The 21,678-nt window shown below is 46.9% G+C and overlaps 1 protein-coding gene across 1 annotated transcript; it reads right to left on the bottom strand.

Annotated features, from left to right (window-relative positions):
* Positions 1 to 296: 296 nt before the first annotated feature.
* On the bottom strand, positions 297 to 16,680 carry LOC116758304 (transmembrane 4 L6 family member 1-like). Its single transcript, XM_032641139.1, has 4 exons — positions 16,510 to 16,680; positions 10,183 to 10,248; positions 3,675 to 3,820; positions 297 to 528 (listed from the first exon to the last, which is right to left on the bottom strand). The coding sequence occupies exons 1-4, from the start codon at positions 16,678 to 16,680 to the stop codon at positions 297 to 299; spliced, it is 615 nt and encodes a 204-aa protein (XP_032497030.1).
* Between the last annotated feature and the right edge of the window lie 4,998 nt (positions 16,681 to 21,678).

Below are 21,678 nucleotides of genomic sequence, written 5' to 3'. Positions count from 1 at the left end.
TCTCGATTCTAGCAAAGAAGATCAAAAGTGTTGACGTTTGTAAAAATCAGGGGCTTTTCCTCAGCTTCTCAGAACTCTGGGGATTGATATTCACCGAATCCAGTCCTTCTGAAGCCGGGGAACTCTGCCAATCAGTTGTGACTTCTTAGGCTGGTCATAAGCCAGTTATGGTCACCTGAAAGAAAATTAAGCCCCAAGTGGCAAATGAAGTTCGACATTTCAAAAGGCATTTCCTGGTTACTGGATTACCTCTGAGAGTGTGAGGCTGGGGGGGGGAGGGAGATGTGAGAAACAGGTCAGGGGAAATGACTTGAACATTCCTGGGTTCTAGAAGCACCAACCTGTCCTTTTCGGACACATGTACCACAGAAGATATCACAGAGTCCACTGATGACTTGGCTGAGGCAAAGGACAGCTTCTACCACGCCGATCCCCAGCAGGATGGAGAACAAGACCACGTTCCAGAGGACGATGTGCTCAGGCTCTTGGCAGTTAGCCCAGGTGGGTTGGTTGAGTAAGTAGCTGTTCCTGCCAGGACAGGGGAGACAATTAGCCTGGTTTGAGAGCCAGGAAAGGTAGAGAGCTGCCATTTACAAGCATGTGAGAGGCACTAGTCTATTACATCGCTCTCATCTTCATAGTACATAGTACATTCATGACTGCCCATTGGTCGAGGGTCGAACACACCATCTTTCCCTGTAACAGCACAGCACCTGAGCAAGGCATTGTGGGTACCGACATAGCCACACAAGGGAGCACAGGAAGAAGCGGGAAATTGTGTGGTGCGAGATTTGAACTGCTCTAGAGATCTCAGGGGCGGGAAGGATTGGTTAAGAGCTCGGGCTCTGAAGTCCCACAGACCCAGATCCTAACTCCAGCTTCTTCGCTAGGAGGTTCTTGATAAGCTTTGTCAGGGAGGGATAAAATGTCCCCCTCTACATATCTTGAGTTCTTGGGGCTGGACTAATACTAAAATTGACACAACACAGATTAACAGGAGAAAGAGAAACAAAATTTAATGCATGCCCCTGGAGGTCTCGTAGAAATGAGACCTAAAGTAGTGGCCAAAGGAGGCAGGTTTTTTTTTCGCCCACACCCCGCGCAGCTTGTGGGACCTTAGTTCCCCAGCCAGGGATTGAACCCGGGCCCTCAGCATTGAGGGCCCAGAATCCTAACCACTGGACCACCAGGGAATTCCCCAAAGGAGGCAGCTTTTACAGTCTTCAGACAAAGAAACAATACATTTGTGAGGAATCGACAGGACAAAGAAACCTAGGTTTGGGTGCTTAATTAGTAAAGAATCTAAACAGTTCGAGCTTGGTAGTAAATTAAGAAAGTAACAAGGCCTGTTCATATAGACTCCTTGGCCCTGAACTCTCTGTCTCTGGCAATAAGGGTGTCCTTTTAGCCCCCGATGTAGGGAGTGCACCTTTCAACATGAGAGATATATTTCCTGCTTTCAGGGAGACAAGAGAGGAGGGTCAGAATGGGCTTCTTGCGTCATCTCTTTCTTAAGCAACTTTCACTCAAAATAATCAATGTACCATTGATTGATATACGTGTCAATGTACAGCCTTCCCTGGCCCCAACAGTTTCCTAAGTGTTTCTGTGTATCAGCTTCCTTATATGTAAAATGGGGCTAAAAAATAACATCAATACCATCGAGTGGGTTGGGAGGATTAGATATTAGCACAGTGTCTGCCATGCAGTAGGCACTGTAGGGAATATATCTATAATTATTATCATAAAACGGGGAGGTCTACAGGTTTAGAGTAGCTGGACAGGGTTTCGTGAGGGAAGGATGGAGTCACCTGGCCTTGAAGGAGGTAGCAGCCAGTGCATTATAAGAGGAAACAGCAGGCAAGCAAAAACTCTAAGGAATATTTGGAATCACAGGGTTCTAGCTGGACAAAGAGAAAATGGAATAGGTTTTCAGGCCCTGTTTCATAGTTATATACTATTTGGTATCTGTGCCTTTAAATCTCCGCCTTCACCCATATCCACACTCGTCTACTGAGTTCTCAGTGAGATTGCAAGTTCCTTAGATGTAAAGATTTCTTGGCCTTAATGAGTACTTTTACATTTTACAAAGCCCCTCTGGCTCATCTACAGCGAAAGGATTGAAGGGGAAAATGGAGCTGGGATGCTTGCTGGAGGGCTGGTGTAGACACGGAAGCAAAGGGTGTTGCAGATTTGGAACAGGGTGATGACAGACTAGGCGAAGAGCAGCGGCCAGATTCAAGGTGCACTGGTGAGGTAGAACTCACAGGATTTGGTGGTGGATTGAACTCGGGGTGCAGAAGGGAGGATAATCAGTGACTCACAGGTTTTGGGTGCCATCTAACGGGCTGGGGATGACAGAGAGGAAATTGGCAAGGGAATATCAAGGGTTTGGACATTGTAAATATTGAAATGATCTGAAATTCGCAAGAGGAAATTTCAAAGAGGTGATTTGGTATCTGAGTCAGGAATTCAGAAGAAAGATCTGGGCTAGAGATAGACATTTGGGGATTATTTATATGGGTAGATGGAGGGTTCCGAAAGCCACGGGGATGGATGAGCTCTACCAGGGAGAGAACGTGAAATGAGAAGAGAAGCAGTGTCTTTCTCAATCATTGGTGCTGAGTTTCTTTCCTTATTCCTTTAGGAAAATCAGTGGGCATCACAGGGCCTGCCATTTAAGGATATCTGTGCAACCCTGCAGCGTAAACCCTGACAGTTGGTTTTTCTTTTTGTAATGCAAGTGCCTGATTTAAGCTTTGATTGTGAGGCATCCCCTTCAAAGAGGGCTATCTCAGATAAACACAGTGCCAGCTTCACACCTAGGTAAAAGCCTGGCTGAGGCTCCTTTGTTTTAGCGATCTTGGTTGATTTCAATAACCGACCTTTTGGGCCACTTATTTTTTCTATTCCTGTGCTTTAAGTTCCTGCTTTTACATTGTAAGTTCATCAGTAAAGAGTGAGCCTGCGAAACCCTAGACCCCCAGCCTCAAACCCAATAAAAGCAGAACCCCAGGCCCACGCACTTGCGCTCCCTACCCCGCCACCTCCCCTCCCCCCGACCTTGCTGTGTGACCCCAGGTGTGCTGTGTAATTTCCAGGTCCTGTATGTAAGAAATCTTTATTTTTTCAAAGTTTCTTGATGGTTATTGCTAAAGAGCATCTTGCAATCATAATAAGAACCATAAGGACTGGTCCAGCCACAACACTGCTTATTGATAGGCTGAGATCGTCACAAAATAAACCCCACATTTGACTATTGTCTCCCCAATTAGACTGTGAACAGGCAAGGTGTAAATAGGCAAGTGGTCTTATCCCTCTTTTGGAATCCCTTCTCTTATCACAGTGCCTAGTCAGTACTAAGCAAGCCCTCAGCACGTGCTCACCTGTGTTTAATAATGGGGGAAAATGAAGTCAAGGTATTGCACTGAATACCTTGGGTGAACTGCTTAATTCATGGGCACACCTTGCCTTGGCCAGTCACCTCTAGAGATTGGTGATTTGGGAATAAATGTGTCTATCTGGTACAGAGAGAGGAGCAAGACACCAAGTATGAATGGAGGTACCTGGCCCCACTACTGCATAGTCAATTCTCAGAGCACACACTCTTTGTGGTCATCACGGTATCATCTTTAGATGTTAGACAGGGACCCAAGGCCATAAATGCTACTCACTCCAGGGAGTAATTCCTGAACGGGTAGGTGTAGTTTCCACTGCCTGTGTCACAGAGGGGGCCACTGAGCAAACCCAGTGAAGAAATGACCACACAATACACGGCGCCCACAGTGCCCTGTATGGCCAGGAGCACAGGGAACAGCATCTGCAATGGAACAGAATCAGAAATTCAGCGCAGCAGTGCAGCACCTTTTCAAAAGGTGGTCCTTTTGAAAGATCCATCCTGAGTTGCCTGGCAAATTGAAGAGGGGAACTGATCTGGTGGGCATCCTTGTTTTGCTTCCCAAATGCACACAAAAAATGGGGGCACTAGAGCTGAGAAGACCTATGTCCATTCATCTGCTCCATTTGCAATTATTATTTTTTTAAACATCTTTATTGGAGTATAATTGCTTTACAATGTTGTGTTAGTTTCTGCTGTATAACAAAGTGAATCAGCTATACATATACATATATCCCCATATCCCCTTCCTCTTGCGTTTCCCTCCCAACCTTCCTATCCCACCCCTCAAGGTGGTCACAAAGCATGGAGCTGATCTCCCTGTGCTATGCGGCTGCTTCCCCCTAGCTATCTATTTTACATTTGGTAGTGCATATATATCAATGTCACTCTCTCACTTCGCCCCAGCTTACCCTTTCCCCTTAAGGGTACTTGAGGACTTGTCCTCAAGTCCATTCTCTACGTCTCAGTCTTTATTCCTATCCTGCCCCTGGGTTCTTCAGAACCTTCTTTTTTTTTTTTTTTTAAGATTCCATATATATTTGTTAGCATATGGTATTTGTTTTTCTCTTTCTGACTTACTTCACTCTGTATAACAGACTCTAGGTCCATCCACCTCACTACAAATAACTCAATTTCATTTCTTTTTATGGCTGAGTAATATTCCATTGTATATATGTGTCACATGTTCTTCATCCATTCATGTGTCAATGGACACTTAGGTTGCCTCCATGTCCTGGTTATTGTAAATAGAGCTGCATGAACATTGTGGTACATGACTCTTTTTGAATTATGGTTTTCTCAGGGTATATGCCCAGTAGTGGGATTACAGGGTCATATGGCAATTCTATTTTTAGTTTTTTAAGGAACCTCCATACTGTTCTCCATAGTGACTGTATCAACTTACATTCCCACCAACAGTGCAAGAGGGTTCCCTTTTCTCCATACCCTCTCCAGCATTTATTGTTTGTAGATTTTTTGATGATGGCCATTCTGACCACTCTGAGGTGATACCTCATTGTAGCTTTTTTTGTTTGTTTGTTTGTGTGGTACGCAGGCCTCTCCCTGCTGTGGCCTCTCCCGTTGCGGAGCACAGGCTCCGGACGCGCAGGCTCAGTGGCCATGGCTCACAGGCCCAGCCGCTCCGCGACATGTGGGATCTTCCCAGACCGGGCCACAAACCCACGTCCCCTGCATCGGCAGGCAGACTCTCAACCACTGCGCCACCAGGGAAGCCCCTCATTGTAGTTTTGATTTGCATTTCTCTGATGATTAGTGATGTTGAGCATCCTGTCATGTGTTTGTTGGCAGTCTGTATATCTTCTTTGGAGAAATGTCTATTTAGGTCTTCTGCCCATTTTTGGATTGGGTTGTTTGTTGTTTTGAATATTGAGCTGCATGATCTGCTTGTATATTTTGGAGATTAATCCTTTGTCCGTTGATTCGTTTGCAAATATTTTCTCCCATTCTGAGGGTTGTCTTTTGGTCTTGTTTATGGTTTCCTTTGCTGTGCAAAAGCTTGGAAGTTTCATTAGGTCCCATTTGTTTATTTTTGTTTTTATTTCCATTACTCTAGGAGGTGGATCAAAAAAGATCTTGCTGTGATTTATGTCAAAGAGTGTTCTTCCTATGTTTTCCTCTAAGAGTATTATAGTGTTCGATCCTACATTTAGGTCTCGAATCCATTTTGAGTTTATTTTTGTGTATGATGTTAGGTAGTGTTCTAATTTCATTCTTTTACATGTAGCTGTCCAGTTTTCCCAGCACCACTTATTGAACAGACTGTCTTTTCTCCATTGTATATCTTTGCCTCCTTTGTCATAGATTAGTTGACTAAAGGTGCGTGGGTTTATCTCTGGGCTTTCTATCTTTTTTTTTTTTTTTAAACATCTTTATTGGGGTATAATTGCTTTACAATGGTGTGTTAGTTTCTGCTTTATAACAAAGTGAATCAGCTATACATATACATATGTTCCCATATGTCTTCCCTCTTGCGTCTCCCTCCCTCCCACTCTCCCCATCCCATCCTTCCAGGCTGTCACAAAGCACCGAGTTAATATCCCTGTGCCTTGCGGCTGCTTCCCCCCAGCTATCTACCTTACTACGTTTGTTAGTGTGTATATGTCCATGACTCTCTCTCGCCCTGTCAAAACTCACCCTTCCCCCTCCCCATATCCTCAAGTCCGTTCTCCAGTAGGTCTGCGTCTTTATTCCTGTCTTACCCCTAGGTTCTTCATGACATTTTTTTCCCTTAAATTCCATATATATGTGTTAGCATACGGTATTTGTCTTTTTCTTTCTGACTTACTTCACTCTGTATGACAGACTCTAGGTCTATCCATCTCATTACAAATAGCTCAATTTCATTTCTTTTTAAGGCTGAGTAATATTCCATTGTGTATATGTGCCACATCTTCTTTATCCATTCATCCGACGATGGGCGCTTAGGTTGTTTCCATCTCCGGGCTATTGTAAATAGAGCTGCCATGAACATTTTGGTACATGACTCTTTTTGAATTTTGGTTTTCTCAGGGTATATGCCCAGTAGTGGGATTGCTGGGTCATATGGTAATTCTATTTGTAGTTTTTTAAGGAACCTCCATACTGTTCTCCATAGTGGCTGAACCATTTCACATTCCCACCAGCAGTGCAAGAGTGTCCCCTTTTCTCCACACCCTCTCCAGCATTTATTGTTTCTAGATTTTTTGATGATGGCCATTCTGACTGGTGTGAGATGATATCTCATTGTAGTTTTGATTTGCATTTCTCTAATGATTAATGATGTTGAGCATTCTTTCATGTGTTTGTTGGCATTCTGTGTATCTTCTTTGGAGAAATGTCTATTTAGGTCTTCTGCCCATTTTTGGATGGGGTTGTTTGTTTTTTTGTTATTGAGCTGCATGAGCTGCTTGTAAATTTTGGAGATTAATCCTTTGTCAGTTGCTTCATTTGCAAATGTTTTCTCCCATTCTGAGGGTTGTCTTTTGGTCTTGGTTATGGTTTCCTTTGCTGTGCAAAAGCTTGGAAGTTTCATTAGGTCCCATTTGTTTATTTTTGTTTTTATTTCCATTACTCTAGGAGGTGGATCAAAAAAGATCTTGCTGTGATTTATGTCAAAGAGTGTTCTTCCTATGTTTTCCTCTAAGAGTATTATAGTGTTCGATCCTACATTTAGGTCTCGAATCCATTTTGAGTTTATTTTTGTGTATGATGTTAGGTAGTGTTCTAATTTCATTCTTTTACATGTAGCTGTCCAGTTTTCCCAGCACCACTTATTGAACAGACTGTCTTTTCTCCATTGTATATCTTTGCCTCCTTTGTCATAGATTAGTTGACTAAAGGTGCGTGGGTTTATCTCTGGGCTTTCTATCTTGTTCCATTGATCTATGTTTCTGTTTTTGTGCCAGTACCATATTGTCTTGATTACTGTAGCTTTGTAGTATAGTCTGAAGTCAGGGAGTCTGATTCCTCCAGCTCCATTTTTTTCCCTCAAGACTGCTTTGGCTATTCGTGGTCTTTTGTGTCTCCATACAAATTTTAAGATGATTTGTTCTAGTTCTGTAAAAAATGCCATTGGTAATTTGATAGGGATTGCGTTGAATCTGTATGTTGCCTTGGGTATTATAGGCATTTTCACAATGTTGCTTCTTCCAATCCAAGAACATGGTATATCTCTCCATCTGTTTGTATCGTCTCTAATTTCTTTCATCAGTGTCTTATAGTTTTCTGCATACAGGTCTTTTGTCTCCCTAGGTAGGTTTATTCCTAGGTATTTTATTCTTTTTGTTGCAATGGTAAATGGGAGTTTTTCCATAATTTCTCTTTCAGGTTTTTCATCATTAGTGTATAGGAATGCAAGAGATTTCTGTGCATTAATTTGTGTCCTGCTGCTTTACCAAATTCATTGATTAGCTCTAGTAGTTTTCTGGTAGCATTTTTAGGATCCTCTATGTATAGTACCGTGTCGTCTGCAAACAATGACAGCTTTACTTCTTCTTTTTCAGTTTGGATTCCTTTTATTTCTTTTTCTTCTCTGATTGCCATGGCTAGGACTTCCAAAACTTTGTTGAATAATAGTGAGAGTGGACATCATTGTCTCGTTCCTGATCTTAGAGGAAATGGTTTCAGTTTTTCACCATTGAGGACGATGTTGGCTGTGGGTTTGTCGTATATGACCTTTATTATGTGGAGGTAGGTTCCCTCTATGCCTACTTTCTACAGGGTTTTTATCATAAATGGGTGTTCCATTTGCAATTGTAACGAATGAAATCACACACTACAAAATTGTGAGCAGGAAATGTAACTTATTTATCACTGAACTCTTAGAGCCTACACACTGCCTGGCACATAATATAGGTGTGCTTCCAGTCTCCTAGTCTGCACTCACAGCAGACATCAGTTATTGATCTCAGTACTCTTCCCCCAGAAGAAAAAGCACCACTGTCCTCAAAACAGAGCAACTGACCTATTGGTATTGGCTTTGTTTGAAACCTAGATGAAACCTACTCACCATCCTGGTGGTGGATGTTCAGTAAGTATTGTATGATTGGATGAATAAATGAATAATCACTTTTCTAATGCCTGAGTCAGCGATCAACACAGGGCCTTGTACTGTGTACAAACTCCATAAACGTGTTGACTGGATGGGTGAATGAGTGTGACAGCGAGGCAAGTGTCTGGGACAGGCGACCTCCTGGCATATTAGTGCATTAAATTGGGGCAAAGCTGAGGAACTCATTTGCTTCAAAACATGAGCTCTTATTCCTGACACGTCCATGTTGTGTCTTTCTTACCACAGGAAGTGAGGGAGGGGCTGGCTGGAGTTGAATGGAATGACTCAGGGAGCTCCTTGGAGATGGTCCTCAAATGACCTGGTGACCAAGGTCTCTGTGGAGGGTCTGACTGGGGACTGCAAGGGTTGGGAGAGGGGACTCTGAGAGTAGAAAAGAAGTGAGACAGTGTATGAACTAGGAATATAAGAACAGTGAACAGCTCGCTGTGAGCAGGGACCTTGGTAAGCAGGTTTGTATGTGGGAAAGAGCACGATCTTGGGGGTCAGGAGACCAAGACGAGTCCCAGCTCAGCCAGACCTGCCTTCACTGGGTGTGTCTTGAGAGCCGACCGTGTGTCAGGCATCTGGGAGTATGTAGATGATAACTGTGGACCTTGCCTTGAAGAAAGCAGCTTATATTCTTCCTGGAGTTGTATAAATAGTCCTATATGTCCATTCCAGCTCCAAGATTACAGCCATGCGAATCTGGGCAGGCCACTCAGCCTCTCTGGGCATTTCCTTTCCTATTCATCAAATGTAGACAAGTTTGCAAAATTTGTGGTGACAGTTCCATTGGTTTCTTCCAGCAGTGTTGGGCAGTGGAAAGAGGAGTGGTATGAGGGCCACATGTCAGGAACAAGACACAAATACATAATGGATACACTTACAGAGTGTCAGCCTTCTGTTCTTCATGGGGAGACTGTAAGAGAGTATCTGTGAAAGAGTTTTTGACAGTAAAATCTCCAATTCCCTTCTTGCTCAAATCCCAGTTCTAGGATGTGTTAATCCACTGGCTGTTAGGGAAATAAGAAAGCCAGAGGATGGAGGGTCCTAGACCTTCCCACAGACAGACAGACTGATAGAAACAACCAACCAAACCCTGGCAGGCTGGTCCACCAGAGCTCACAGGCTTTGTGTGTTAACGGCTCTCTCTATACCCTCTCCAAGCTCATTCTTCCTGGGATCTCATGCAATAACCCTCATCACTGTTGGAGAGAGCCCTGCATAATATCACTGTACCTTAAAAGGAAGTATTAGTCATTTAGATGTGGAATCTAAAAAATAATACAAGTGGATGTATATGCAAAACAGAAACAGACTCACAGATACAGAAAACAAACTCATGGTTACCAAAGGGGTGAGGGAAGGGGAGTGGGACAAATTAGGCATATGGGATTAACAGATACAAACTATTATGTATAAAATAGATAACCAACAAAGATATACTATATAGCACAAGGAATTATACCCATGATCTTGTAATAACCTGTAATGGATTATAATCTGCAAAAATACTGAATCACTAGGCTCCATACCTGAAACTAACACAATATTGTAAATCAACTATACTTCAATAAAACTAAATAAATGAAAGGAGGGTATTAGAAGTACTAGACTATGGTCAATGGGTTAATAGTCTGGCCTTCAGAAGAGAGAAAGCTTGCAGCCTGGGAAGTAAGCCCTTTTGGGGGTATGGGTGGGAGTCGAAACATTCCGTAGACCCCACAGTACTTACCCCACATCTGTGAGCACAGCAGTCCTCTCCACCTCCCCTCAACATTATCAGTGCTGGCACCATAACCTGTAGCAAGGAAGATGCTCTTGTAATGAAGGGAATGTTACCATTTTGGAACAAAGTTCCAAAACTCAAGCTATTTAAAAATGTCTAATGATTCCTCATTGCCTGTAGGACACAACACAGGTCCTGGACATTGTACGTGAGCCCTCATGCCATGCTCCTGACCTGCCACCAGAGCCTCACGTCTCCTCCATAGAGACCTCTTGACACACCACCTTATGGTCCCCCAGGAGACACCCGGGACCTTCCTGCCTCTGGGCTTTTGAATATGCCCTTCACCCTTTGCCATCAGATAAACTCCTATTCACCTGCAAAGGGTCAGTTCAAATGTTATCTTTTGTACTAGGCTGAATAAAAAGGCTCCCCCCCCCCGCCCCCCGCCCCCCGCCCTGCCAAAGATATATTCACTTCTGAATCCTGGGACCTGTGAATATTACCTTATATGACAAAAGATATGATTGAGTTGGGATCTTTATTATCTATTTATTTACTTAGTTTTGACTGCCTTGGGTCTTCATTGTGGTGTGTGGGCTTTTCACTGCGGTGGCTTCTCTTGTTGCAGAGCGCAGGCTCAGTAGTTGTGGCACACGGGCTTAGTTGCTCTGCGGCATGTGGGATCTTCCCAGACCAGGGTTCAAACCCGTGTCCCCTGCATTGGCAGGAGGATTCTTAACCACTGCACCACCAGGGAAGTCCCTGAGTTGGGAATCTTAACAGGAGGTGTTTATCCTGGATTATCTGGGTGAGCCCTAAATGCAATCACATGTATCCCTATAAGAGAGAAGCAGAAGGAGTTCTGAGAGACACACAGAGGAGAAGGTGATATGGAGACAGAGACTGGAGTAATGTCTTTACAAGCCAAAGAATGCCAACAGCCACCAGAAGCTGCAAGAGGCAAGGAATGATTTTCCCTTACAGCTGAGAACAGGGGGCCCCGCCAACACATTCACTGAGAGCTTCTGGCCTCCAGAACTGTGAGAGAATAATTTCTGATGTTTTAAGGCACCAAGTTTGTGGTAATTTATTACAGCAGCTATGGGAAGCCAATACATCTCCTCTTTGTGCTGTTCAGTGACCCCCCTTATCCACCCCCCTTCCAGTCACTCCATCCTGTCGCACTAATTCTCGCTCATTCTCCTTTTACCACTGGGTTCTGAGTGCTGGTTCAGCAGCGTCTCCCACGGTGCCCCACATGGAATCAGGACCCAGTGGTATGGTGGTGAAATCTATGATGACATTTCGCCATGTTGCTTCTGGCACTGTGGGGTAGGAGGAAGGTAGGGGCGTGATAGGGCCATGGGTCAGGAGCAAGAAATAAATACATAATGGACGAACTTAACTTTATGAAAAACATCACCTCACCCCGAGAGATAGTTGGTAAATGTGTTTGCTGATGCAGGCATCTGGGAAATCCCTACTTCTCACCAAGGTGACCCATTTCACAAAAATCTCAGATTCCCAAAGTTATCTCATGGTAACTCTGTGCTGGGATATAGAGCTGATGGGAACCTCCCAGGTAGGAAGAGATGGGCCGGGACTCCTGGCTTCCCTGGGGGATGGCTGAGGGCAGCTTTGAGCCTCAGGTCGCTGTACACTCATAACCTGGAGATGAGGTAATGCTCTCCCTTTTTCGAGTTTCTTTTCCTAGTTCTGATGATTCTCTGGCCACAGGAATTACTGATTCTTCTGTCTTCTGCTGGGCCTTTGGGAGACCCAAAGCTCCCTTGAGTCAAATGGGAGGGTCAACTGGAGATTGTGTGGCAAGGGTCCAAGTTTGGGCCTGACAAATGGGAGCTTTTGGAACCACCCTGGAGGAGGTAGGCGCTGAGAGTGTTTCCAAGCACCTTCTGGGGAGCATAGCTTGGCGTTTCCAGCAAACCAGGCTCCAGCACGGGGTCAGGATGAAGCGATGGATTCAAGTCGGAACTGTCATAGCTTGATGGCACCTGGGCATGCTTCTCTCCTGCTTAAAAGTTCTAGTCGATGCTCATTCCTCCCCGACCTCATTTCCTACCCTCTCTTCCAAATCTTTTTCATGTGGCTCTAGCTACATTGGTTTTCTTGCGGATCTAGGAATTATTCAGCCCATCCCCAGCTCAGGGCCTTAGAATGTGCCAATCCCTCTGTTTGGAATGCTCCTCCCCCAAATATCAGCATGGCTATTCTTCCCTCATTCAAGTGGCTTCTCAAACACCACCTCCCCAGGCAGTATCTCACCGTCTATCTATCCCTTTACTCTATTTTCTTCCTAGTGCTCTCACCACCTGACATCACCACATAGTGGATTATTTATGATCTTTCTCTTCCCTACTAGAACGTAAGCCCTAGGAGAGTAGGAATTTTGTTGGCTTTTTTTTTTTCTCCGCTGTATCGCTAATACCCAGAACAGTGCTAGCACATCGTAGAGGCTCAGTGAATATTTGTGGGTCAGCTACTCAAGGGTAAGGGACTGGCTCATCAGCACGGTACGCAAGGTCAAACGGAATGTTGCCTAAGTCTGCATTTCAGCGCCGTTTCCTATCCCTTCTTCACGTAAGCAGCCCTTGCTCCAGTCACACCAAACTGCGCAGTGTCCGTGAATGCATCGTACTCGGTGACGCTCCCTCTGCCTTTACACAAACTGCTTCCTCTGCTCGGAACACGCTCCTCCCTTCTCTGCCTGGCAAATACCTACTAATTCTGTAGCTCTATACAGGACAGCTCAGATACCTGTTTCTCTGGTATGCCTCTCTTGGTTCCCAGAGGTAGAGTTGATTGTTCCCTCTCCTGCAGACTCCAGGCCTCCACTGTGGCAGGTACTCACCCCACTGGGCTGAATTAGTTGTGTGTTTTCCCATCTCCCTTGGTGAAGGAACCTAGGGACCATCTCTGCTGGGTCAGGCAGACCCTCATCTGTTGCAGACCTTCCACCACCAATCAGGCCTCAAGTGATCCCAAACCACACCACGGACTAGTTCTAACCTCTCTCTCCTAATGGTCCTGCCAAGTCTGCAAATAATATTGCTGGAAAACAGCCATTAGTTACCTGTGGGAAGAAACTGGGGCCCTGCATCTCAGTCCCTAGAGCAACCAGTTCGGTTTATGTCATGCTTGTCCCAGGTGCCCTGTTTTAACCACAGAAGCCTGCCAGGCGTTCTGGGTTGGCCTGTGGCCTCATGAGAACAGAGAGCTGTGATTCTTGGCCGTGGCTTTGCTGAGACAACTACCCTGCCGAGGTCCCGAGGCTGCCTTCCAGCAATAATATGGGGACTAGGAGATGACATACTGCTGGATGTGACTTTACACACCATGGCCGTGAGCCCTGTGTGTATAAAGTCAGCCCCCGAGTGGCTGAGCTCCTGGCAGGGAGGGTGGGGAGACAGTGACTCATGTGGTCCGGTTTTTCTCTCTCATCTGGAAAGCAGCACTGTCTAGAGTAGCCCCCCCGCAGGTACTTTCCTGTCTTATTTCATCAGGGCATGTACAGAGCAGGACTCTGCTGGCTTAGCTTCACACGTGCTGTCTTTTTCTCTGTGTCCCGTGTTGCAAGCGCACGTGTGCATCAAATGGGAGAAACGGAGACATTATGGGCTTTGGGCTCAGATGAGTGTTTTAAGTCCTAATTCTGCTGGGCTCCCTCCGCGTGGCCACAGTCAGATGACTTAATCTGCTTGGGCCTCATTTCTCTACCCATAGGATGGAGGTGATGATCCCACCTCACAAATGAAATAACATGTGTGCAAGCATTTGATACACTCGAAACCTTGGTGCGAACGCCTGTTACAATGATTATTAAAGGGCAGGAACTGTGAATTCAGGATTTCTCCCTTCCATATCCTTACACAGTGTTTGGCATGGAGCTGATGATAAATGGATAGTGTGCTTGTCATTGCCTGCAGTGTCCCTTGTGGCTTTTGAGATCTTTCTGGCCTTTTATTTTGTTATCAGGAAGGCAGCTCTGCTTATTGGCTTCTCTTCCTCCGTTCAGAGCCCAGCTCCTCACCTCCACACCTTCCTCAGCCCTCTGCAGTCTGGGGTCCCCATCCTCCCTCAGGACCGCTCCAGCCAAGAGCCATCAGCACCTTGCTGGGTACCGGATGCTTTCCACGTCCCTTCTGCTGCAGTTGACACTGGGATTCCTCTCTTCTTCCAGAAACTTTCTCTCTTCTTTTTTCCGTCTTTTCTCACTTTCCACTTTTTCGCTTTGCCTGAAACTTTCTAGCTGTTTTTCTCAGTCTCCTTCCTCCCTTCCCCTCCCTTTGCATACTCTCAATTTGCAAGGTTCCCTGGGGTTTCAACCTGGGCTTCTCTCTCCTCTCAGTCAGTTCACAAGCCCTGGGCAAACCCACTGTCCCCCGGGGTTCTACATCACCTCTCCATGGTGGTTCTCAAGGTTGCCTCTCCCCAGGTCTCCAGTCCCAGCCCAGCCATCCTCTGCTCCTTCAGGGCGAATGTGGAGCAAAGCTCAGCCTCTGCCCTCCCCCTGCGGTCCCTACCCCAGGCAACACCTTCACCATCTCCCCGGCTGCTCAGGCAAGAATGCCAGAGCCACCCTGACTTCTCCTTGTGCCCCCTTACCTCCATCACTCTTCAGATCCTGCCAACTCCACCTTTCAAATGCACCTTCCTCTCTCCAACCTCATGGCCACTGCCTTAGCTGGTCTTAGAGCCAGGCATGAGTGAAGGCATAGAGTAGACACTAAAGTGGACTGAACAAAGAAAAGGAAAAGGAAAGAAAGAAGAGAAAAGGGGATAGCTCATTGGTTTTTACTTTATCCAACTGCATGGACTGGTTTGGTCCTGTTTATTTTATCCCCATTTCGCCATGAATATACAAGTGTAAGCATCTTTTTAGGAAATCCTGGGAGGTTGTGTTGGAAAATTGGAGTGAGGGTTGGACAGCTGGCTGGTATTGAGGGCTGCTATGCAGACAGGGTGTCTGGTCCCCGCCTGAGCCAGGCTCCACTCTGCTTTCCCCAGGACCAGGGAGTGTCCTCTCTGGGTCACTCTCTTTCAGTGAACATTCTAAGATTCTGCAAATAGGAAGCCTAAATTCCCTCAAGCTACTCAACACCTTTCAGTAGTCACTGTATTTGCTCGTGTGTGTCTTGAGAGAAGTTGGGTGCCGATGGACCTATACATTCTACCGATGACAGTGAAGCTAAGGGGAGTTTAATGATTTGCTTGGCGGTGGAACTGAGAAGTGCAAACCTGTCCTGACAACTAGGTCTGTACTGCCTGTTAGGTAGGGCTCTGAGCTGAGAAACAGACAACCTTTGCTGAGGCATTGCTGATTTAGAGGTTCTCTTGGACAGGAAGAGAAGGCCCAGCTCTGCTAGGATGGGAGGGGCAGGTGGCCACTGGATGAAACTTGAGACATCGCTGCGTCTACTACTGTGTGGGGAGGAGAAACAGGAAGGGAGGTGGTCACCTTTTTCTGAGGGTTCTTTATCCTTCATACATTCATCCTTCCATTTGCTGAGTTCAGTGCCCAGCACTGGGGTCTCACATTAACCCATGATCTTTTCCTAAGGGACCCTGGATGCCTGGGAAAGGAGGAGCCAGATGAAAATAAAGGTGGAAAGGAAGGAAAAACACTCAATGTCTACCTTGCGGGCAGCGGATTACAACTTGTGGGCTAAATCCAGCAGGTTGCCTGTTTTTATAAATAAAGTTTTATTGGAACACAGTTCCGCCCATTTGTTTCCATATTGTCAATGGCTGCTTTTTGCCCTAGGACGGCAGAGTTGAGCAGTTGAAACAAGAGACCACATGGCCTGCAAAGCTGGAAATAGTCACTCTCTGGCCTTTTACAGAAAAAACTTGCCAACCCCATAATCTAGCCAAGGGAAGCCTTGATGGGAGCTACACAATTTATTTTTCGAGATGACCATCTTGAAAACTGATGACCTGACAAATGCTCTGCTGTTGTGCTTTTCTTAATGCGTATCTTTCATAACAACCACATACTTAGCTCTAGGCGAAGCCGGCACTTTGCTAGGTAGGTAATTTAGAGGCCACAGTGGATGCGACTTGGACTGTATTCTTAAGGAGCTCACAGCTAATGGGGGAGGCAGACACATAAAGAGATGTTTGCAGTACGAGGTGCCGGTGTGGAGGGTGTTTATGTATCACATGTTGCGGGGTACGGAGGAGGAGCAGCGGCCATGCTCTGGGGGCCCTAGGAGCGTGGCCCCATGAGGAGATGAATTGCACTGTGACTTGAAGGTTGTTTAGGGGCATCATTCACCCGGAGGAGGTAAGGTAGTTAAACCTCATTCTTACCAAGAGTCCAGCTCCAAGAAAGCCGTGGAAAAACCAGACCAAGTCTGTGATCTTGGCAGGCTCCAGCACCTGTCCGCTGGGAAAGTACAGCAGGAGGTTGGCGATGATGGCGGCGATGGCCAAGGCCACGAGCAGCAGCCCCGTGTACCTGGAGCCCGTCTCAGAACACATGGTGAATCCTCCCTGGAAGGGAGAAAGAAACAACCAACACCAGGAAGCTGCCTGCTCCAGGCACTGCAGAGTCAGGAGAGGGTGCGTCAGCCTCAGAGCCCCAAGAGCAAGATGGCGAGTCCAGCTCTGCCACTGGTAAGCGGTGTGACCTGGGGAGCCAGCACCTCACTGCTCTGAGCCTCAGTTTCCTCGGTAAAGCAGAGAAAACATTGACTTTACAGATGGTGGTGCGTGGACTAAAGGAAGTAAAATCAACCTGACAGCACCTGGCTCTAGCAGATGTTCAATAGGGTTTCTTTAAAGCGTTGGGGCAATCGAGGTGATGTTTAGGAACTTGCTGTTACCCTGTTTGGGTTCTTTCATCCACTCCCAGAGGAACTCCCCTAGTGATTATGAACTAGATCCTGATCCAAACCCTGTGGCTCCATCACTTAGCAGCTGTGTGACCCCGGGCAAGTTGTTTTACATCTCTCACCTCCATTTCTTCATCTGCAAAATGGGACTGACAATAGCACTCCCATTATGGAATTGTTGAGGGTATGAAAATAATATTTTCAAAATGTTCTCCTACAAGGCTGTCAGTGTGTGGTAGCTGGAGAAGAAAGAACTAAAGGCAAATCTGAATCATCTTGGCCTCTCCTTTGATTTATGTCTTTGTCAATTGAGATTATTGAGCCTGGAGATTTCTGAGAAGCCAGGCTGGAGGCAGATGGAAAGAGGGAAAGGGAAAGGTTTTGCATCTTGGTTTTTTCTCTGCATAATGACGCATTTCTTTTCTCCTGGGCATAAATGAGTTTGGAGTAAACTCAGTATCCTGTTTGCTGGGTGAAGGCTGCCTGAGCAGCGTGAGCCCTGGTGCTCTGCGCCGAGGTCCAGGGGCTCCAGAATGTTCCTCTGAGACCCAGGGAAGGGTTCTTGTTTTGTGTTAGGCGGCGCTCTCCCAACAGCCCTTTGTGCCCATTCTTGACTCAGATTCACGCTGAGATTGTTAACTGACTCCTGAATAGCAGCTCCTTCACTACCCGGCTCCCAGACACAGAGGCCTGGTGCCACGAATGGCCCTTCCCATGGTGGGCGGTGGGTGGGGAGCAGAGGGACCTGGAACAATTTGTAGAGCCAGGGACCTCTTTTCAGGGACCAAATTGAGAAATGTCCAGCCTTAGCTTTCTACTCCCCCAGAAGAGTCAAAGGTATTAATGCACAATGGGTTAGGCAGGGTGGTAATGCCTGGGGTCTTATTTCTATCTGATATCCAAGTTCAGGGCTACAGAAAGCTGATGCCTGAATGGGGCGCCGCCTCTGTTTGGATGAGGGAGGTTGAAACTGCTGACCTCACTCGCATTGTGATCACTGAGAGTAGCGGTAATGAAAATTTAACACTTACGGGGATCCCATACTGTAAGAAGAGCAACAATAACACACAGCTACTGCCACTTGTCCAGACACACGGTATGCATCATTTCATTTAATCCTCAAACAGTCCCATGAGGTAATAGCTCCCTAGCTCTGAGAGGAAGCAGGCTTATAGAAATTAAACAAGTTTGCAGGGTCTCCCAGCCCATAAATGTCAAGGCCGATCCTCAAATGTAGGTCTGCTCATGTCCACTTCTAGTTATTCCCAGTGAGGGCAGATGCTTAACAACTGGGAGCGCTGGGAATCCAGTGCTGTTGAGCCTTCTTACACCCTGTAAAAGGATACAAAGCCAACAGCCCCTGTTGCTCCTTGACACCTAGACGTCCCAGCTCTTCCAATAACAAATACAATAGTCCTCACCCTCCTGGAAAACTGCAGATCTCCTTAGGAGGGAAGGGAGTAGGGGTTGAGACTGTGGCCACATTTGGAAAGGGGAGCCACGCAGCACCCAAGGTTGGCTGGCACCGTGAACTAAAAATGCCACTTGCCATATCAGTAAACAAAGGATGTTGCAGCCATCAAGCCATCCCATTATAGCCACCCCGACGGTGAGCCCTGAGGGAACTGAGGATGGAGGCAGGATTTGCCCCCGCATCTAGCCGTCAGCCACTGTAGCCACCCTTGAAGATGGGCCCTGAGGAGACTCGGGATGAGAAGCACAGGATACTGGCCCCAGATAGCTGAGGTGCATGTTAAAGGAATGGTTTCAATGAGCCCAGACTTTGCATCTTCCCACACTTAGAAAAGCGCTAAATTCCTTAACTTGAGATGTCTGGTTTTCTTTCATTAACAGTAATCTTTTGATGTTCTGACTACCTGGTCTTTGTTGCAAAAACTCCTCTATATCCTGTCCCCCCCCCACCACCCTTACCTCTTCCGAGCGGTCCCTCAGAGTTATCTGAGATGCTGTTCCTGGGCTTAAGTCCTCAGTTTTGTCCGCTGCATACAACATAACTCTCAAATTTAGGTTGTGCATTTTTTTCAGCTGAGAGCACTTAATTAAAACTGTGAGAAGCCAGTCATTCTCCCGGGGCTGAGAATGTTAGAGTTGCTAAGGACTCGTGGAAATTTAGTCCCTTCCTTTTCCGGGCAGCATAGCCCTTGAGAGTTGAAATAACTTGTTCAAGGTTATATAGCTAGGGAGTTGGAAATCACAGCAAAAATAGTCACAGTCCTGTTCACAGGCATGCTCTCACTCGATCCTTTAATAGTTCAGTGACAGAAACATCATGGTTATGCCTATTTTATTCATTTATTCATTTGCTGCTGGACATTCTGAGGCTCCAAGGAAGCCAGGAGCTTGTAACGGGGCAGCTCGTCTTCTGAGGTTGTCCGGTCCCCATAGCTTGTGGCCTCAACAGGTGGGACAATCACAAGCCCTTGAGTTCCTTGATCACAGACTTCACATCAGATAATCTGCCTCATGCTCCCCGTATCATCATATTCATACGTGTCAGACAATGACACCCTAAGTTTGGGTTTGTTCAGCATGGTTGCTGCACTGAGGTTTTAGGCCAGCTGTGCAGCTCCAGGCTGTGGGGACCGGCTTTCAACACCAATCCTGCCCAGTCTCAAGCAGAAACACACAGACATACCCGTCCACCCAGTACCTGGTCAGTGGGGGTTGGGCACAGGCCCAGTGGGCAGCCTCCCCTGGGCAAGGCACCCCGGCCCGGCCAGGCCAGCAGCAGTGTTGCAGTTCCAGAGGATCTAGCTCAGCCGCTGGAAGTTTCTGGGTGAGCCCTGGATCCTTCCACTTTTCAGGAGGCTCAAAGTGAACACTTAATAGGTGTTGGGGAGCAATAGGTCCCAGGCACCAGGACAATTTATGCATCTAATCACAGCTGTCATCTTCTCTTCCCTGAAGGCCCCCTGTGAGGAGGTCTCTTGTCTCTTTAGAGTCTGAAGGCCTTTCCAGGTCCTTCTGAGGCCCCTCAGCATGACAGTACGCTGAGCTCTGAGGGGCAGAGGGCTCCCCTCTTCCTGTCTGGACCCACGTCTCTCTTGCTCTCCCCCAGTCTCGGCAAAGTGGCTCAAATTCCCCCAGTAAGAGCCAGCACTTCCTCCCTTGCCAGACGTCCCCAGGGGAAGGGCTCAGCCACCCAGCCACAAAGGCGTGTGCACTTACTGTGCTCCGCCCCTCCCTCTGGGTCATTCCTGATAACCTCTGAAAAGTTTCCCTGGCGGATGTGTTTCCACCCAGCTGAGATGCAGGAGGGGAGGGGATGTGGGTGGGCAGGGAGGGCCCACCAGCCCTGCGTGAACACGCGTGGGGAAGGTCCCAGTTACTGAGCGGGGAGGGTTGCAGCCGGGCCTCGCCACCTCTTCATCTTCCAGCTCCCCTGCTCCAGACCCCAAGCTGTCAGCTAATGGCGTCTCACATAGATGTGCAGTGCGGCTCCCTGGCTGTGCTTTGGTCTTCCAGCCAGACCTGATGCCCCAGCCAGCCAAGGAAAGGAAATGGATTCTCAAGTGGGCCCCCTCCCGCTTCTCACCCATCCCTCCAGCCCCTGACGCTGTGAAATTGATGCTGCAAGAGATGGAGGAAGTGTAACCGTGTGGGGCTCAGGGCCAGGAATCTGGTTACCCAGTTGCCCAGTGGGATGAGCCCCAAATGGCGCTGCTTGGCCTCCATCTCGGCTTTCCCAGTTGGTGAGCAGCGTGGCTGCAGGAGAAAGCCCTCTTTGTCTTCGGTCTTTTGCTGCCACTCCTTCCTGCCCATGAGAGCACATTTCCCTTTGGTCATCTCCCAAGTTTTATTTTTCCTATACAGTGACACGCAGGGTGCTGTGAAACCTCTGAGAAAGAAGAACCAAGTGATTCTGTGATCAGATACCTGCCTCCCAAAGCCTAACTGTATCGTAATTGGTAACCCACCTTGGCAGCAAAGTGCTTTGCTATGCTGTGCCTAGACTGCTCTGTCAGCAGCCCCAGGGGGCTGTCAGGACGATATTATTTTTTCCTCATTATTCAAATGGAGAAACAGGATCAGAGAAGATGTGACCTGCCTCAGGTCAGGGAAACCAAGAGAGAATTCATGGTTCTCATTTTTGTGCTCTTCCTATGGTACTGAGATTAGCTTCTGATCTTGAGTTCTTCCACCAGAGTACATCCTGGGCACTCGGGCTCTGCCACACTGCTTGTCACCCGCAGAGTGTCCCTCGAGCCTGAAGGGAACTACTTTTTTTTTTTTTTAACATCTTTATTGGAGTATAATTGCTTTACCATGGCGTGTTAGTTTCTGCTTTATAACAAAGTGAATCAGTTATACATGTACATATGTTCCCGTATCTCTTCCCTCTTGCATCTCCCTCCCACCATCCCTATCCCACCCCTCTAGGTGGTCACAAACAGGTCGGTCCAGTAGAGGCGGCTAGAGGTGGCATTAGGAAGATCTCCTATTCAAGGCTGCAAACGTCTGTACTATTTGATGCCTTTTCACAAGAGTGCACTGTTCCTAAGGGTCAAAAATAATGCAAACATCCTCCAAAGCATAGCGTTAACCTCATTCCTAGATGAATATGCTTCCAGGAGCAGACAAAGAGAGATGGAGAAATCTCACTTGTAGTTTGTGACAGACAGAG

The sequence above is a fragment of the Phocoena sinus genome, chromosome 8, assembly GCF_008692025.1.
Source record: "Phocoena sinus isolate mPhoSin1 chromosome 8, mPhoSin1.pri, whole genome shotgun sequence".
Classification (NCBI taxonomy): Eukaryota; Metazoa; Chordata; class Mammalia; order Artiodactyla; family Phocoenidae; genus Phocoena; species Phocoena sinus.
The sequence above is the reverse complement of the archived record's forward strand: the minus strand, read 5'-3'. Positions and strand labels throughout refer to the sequence as shown.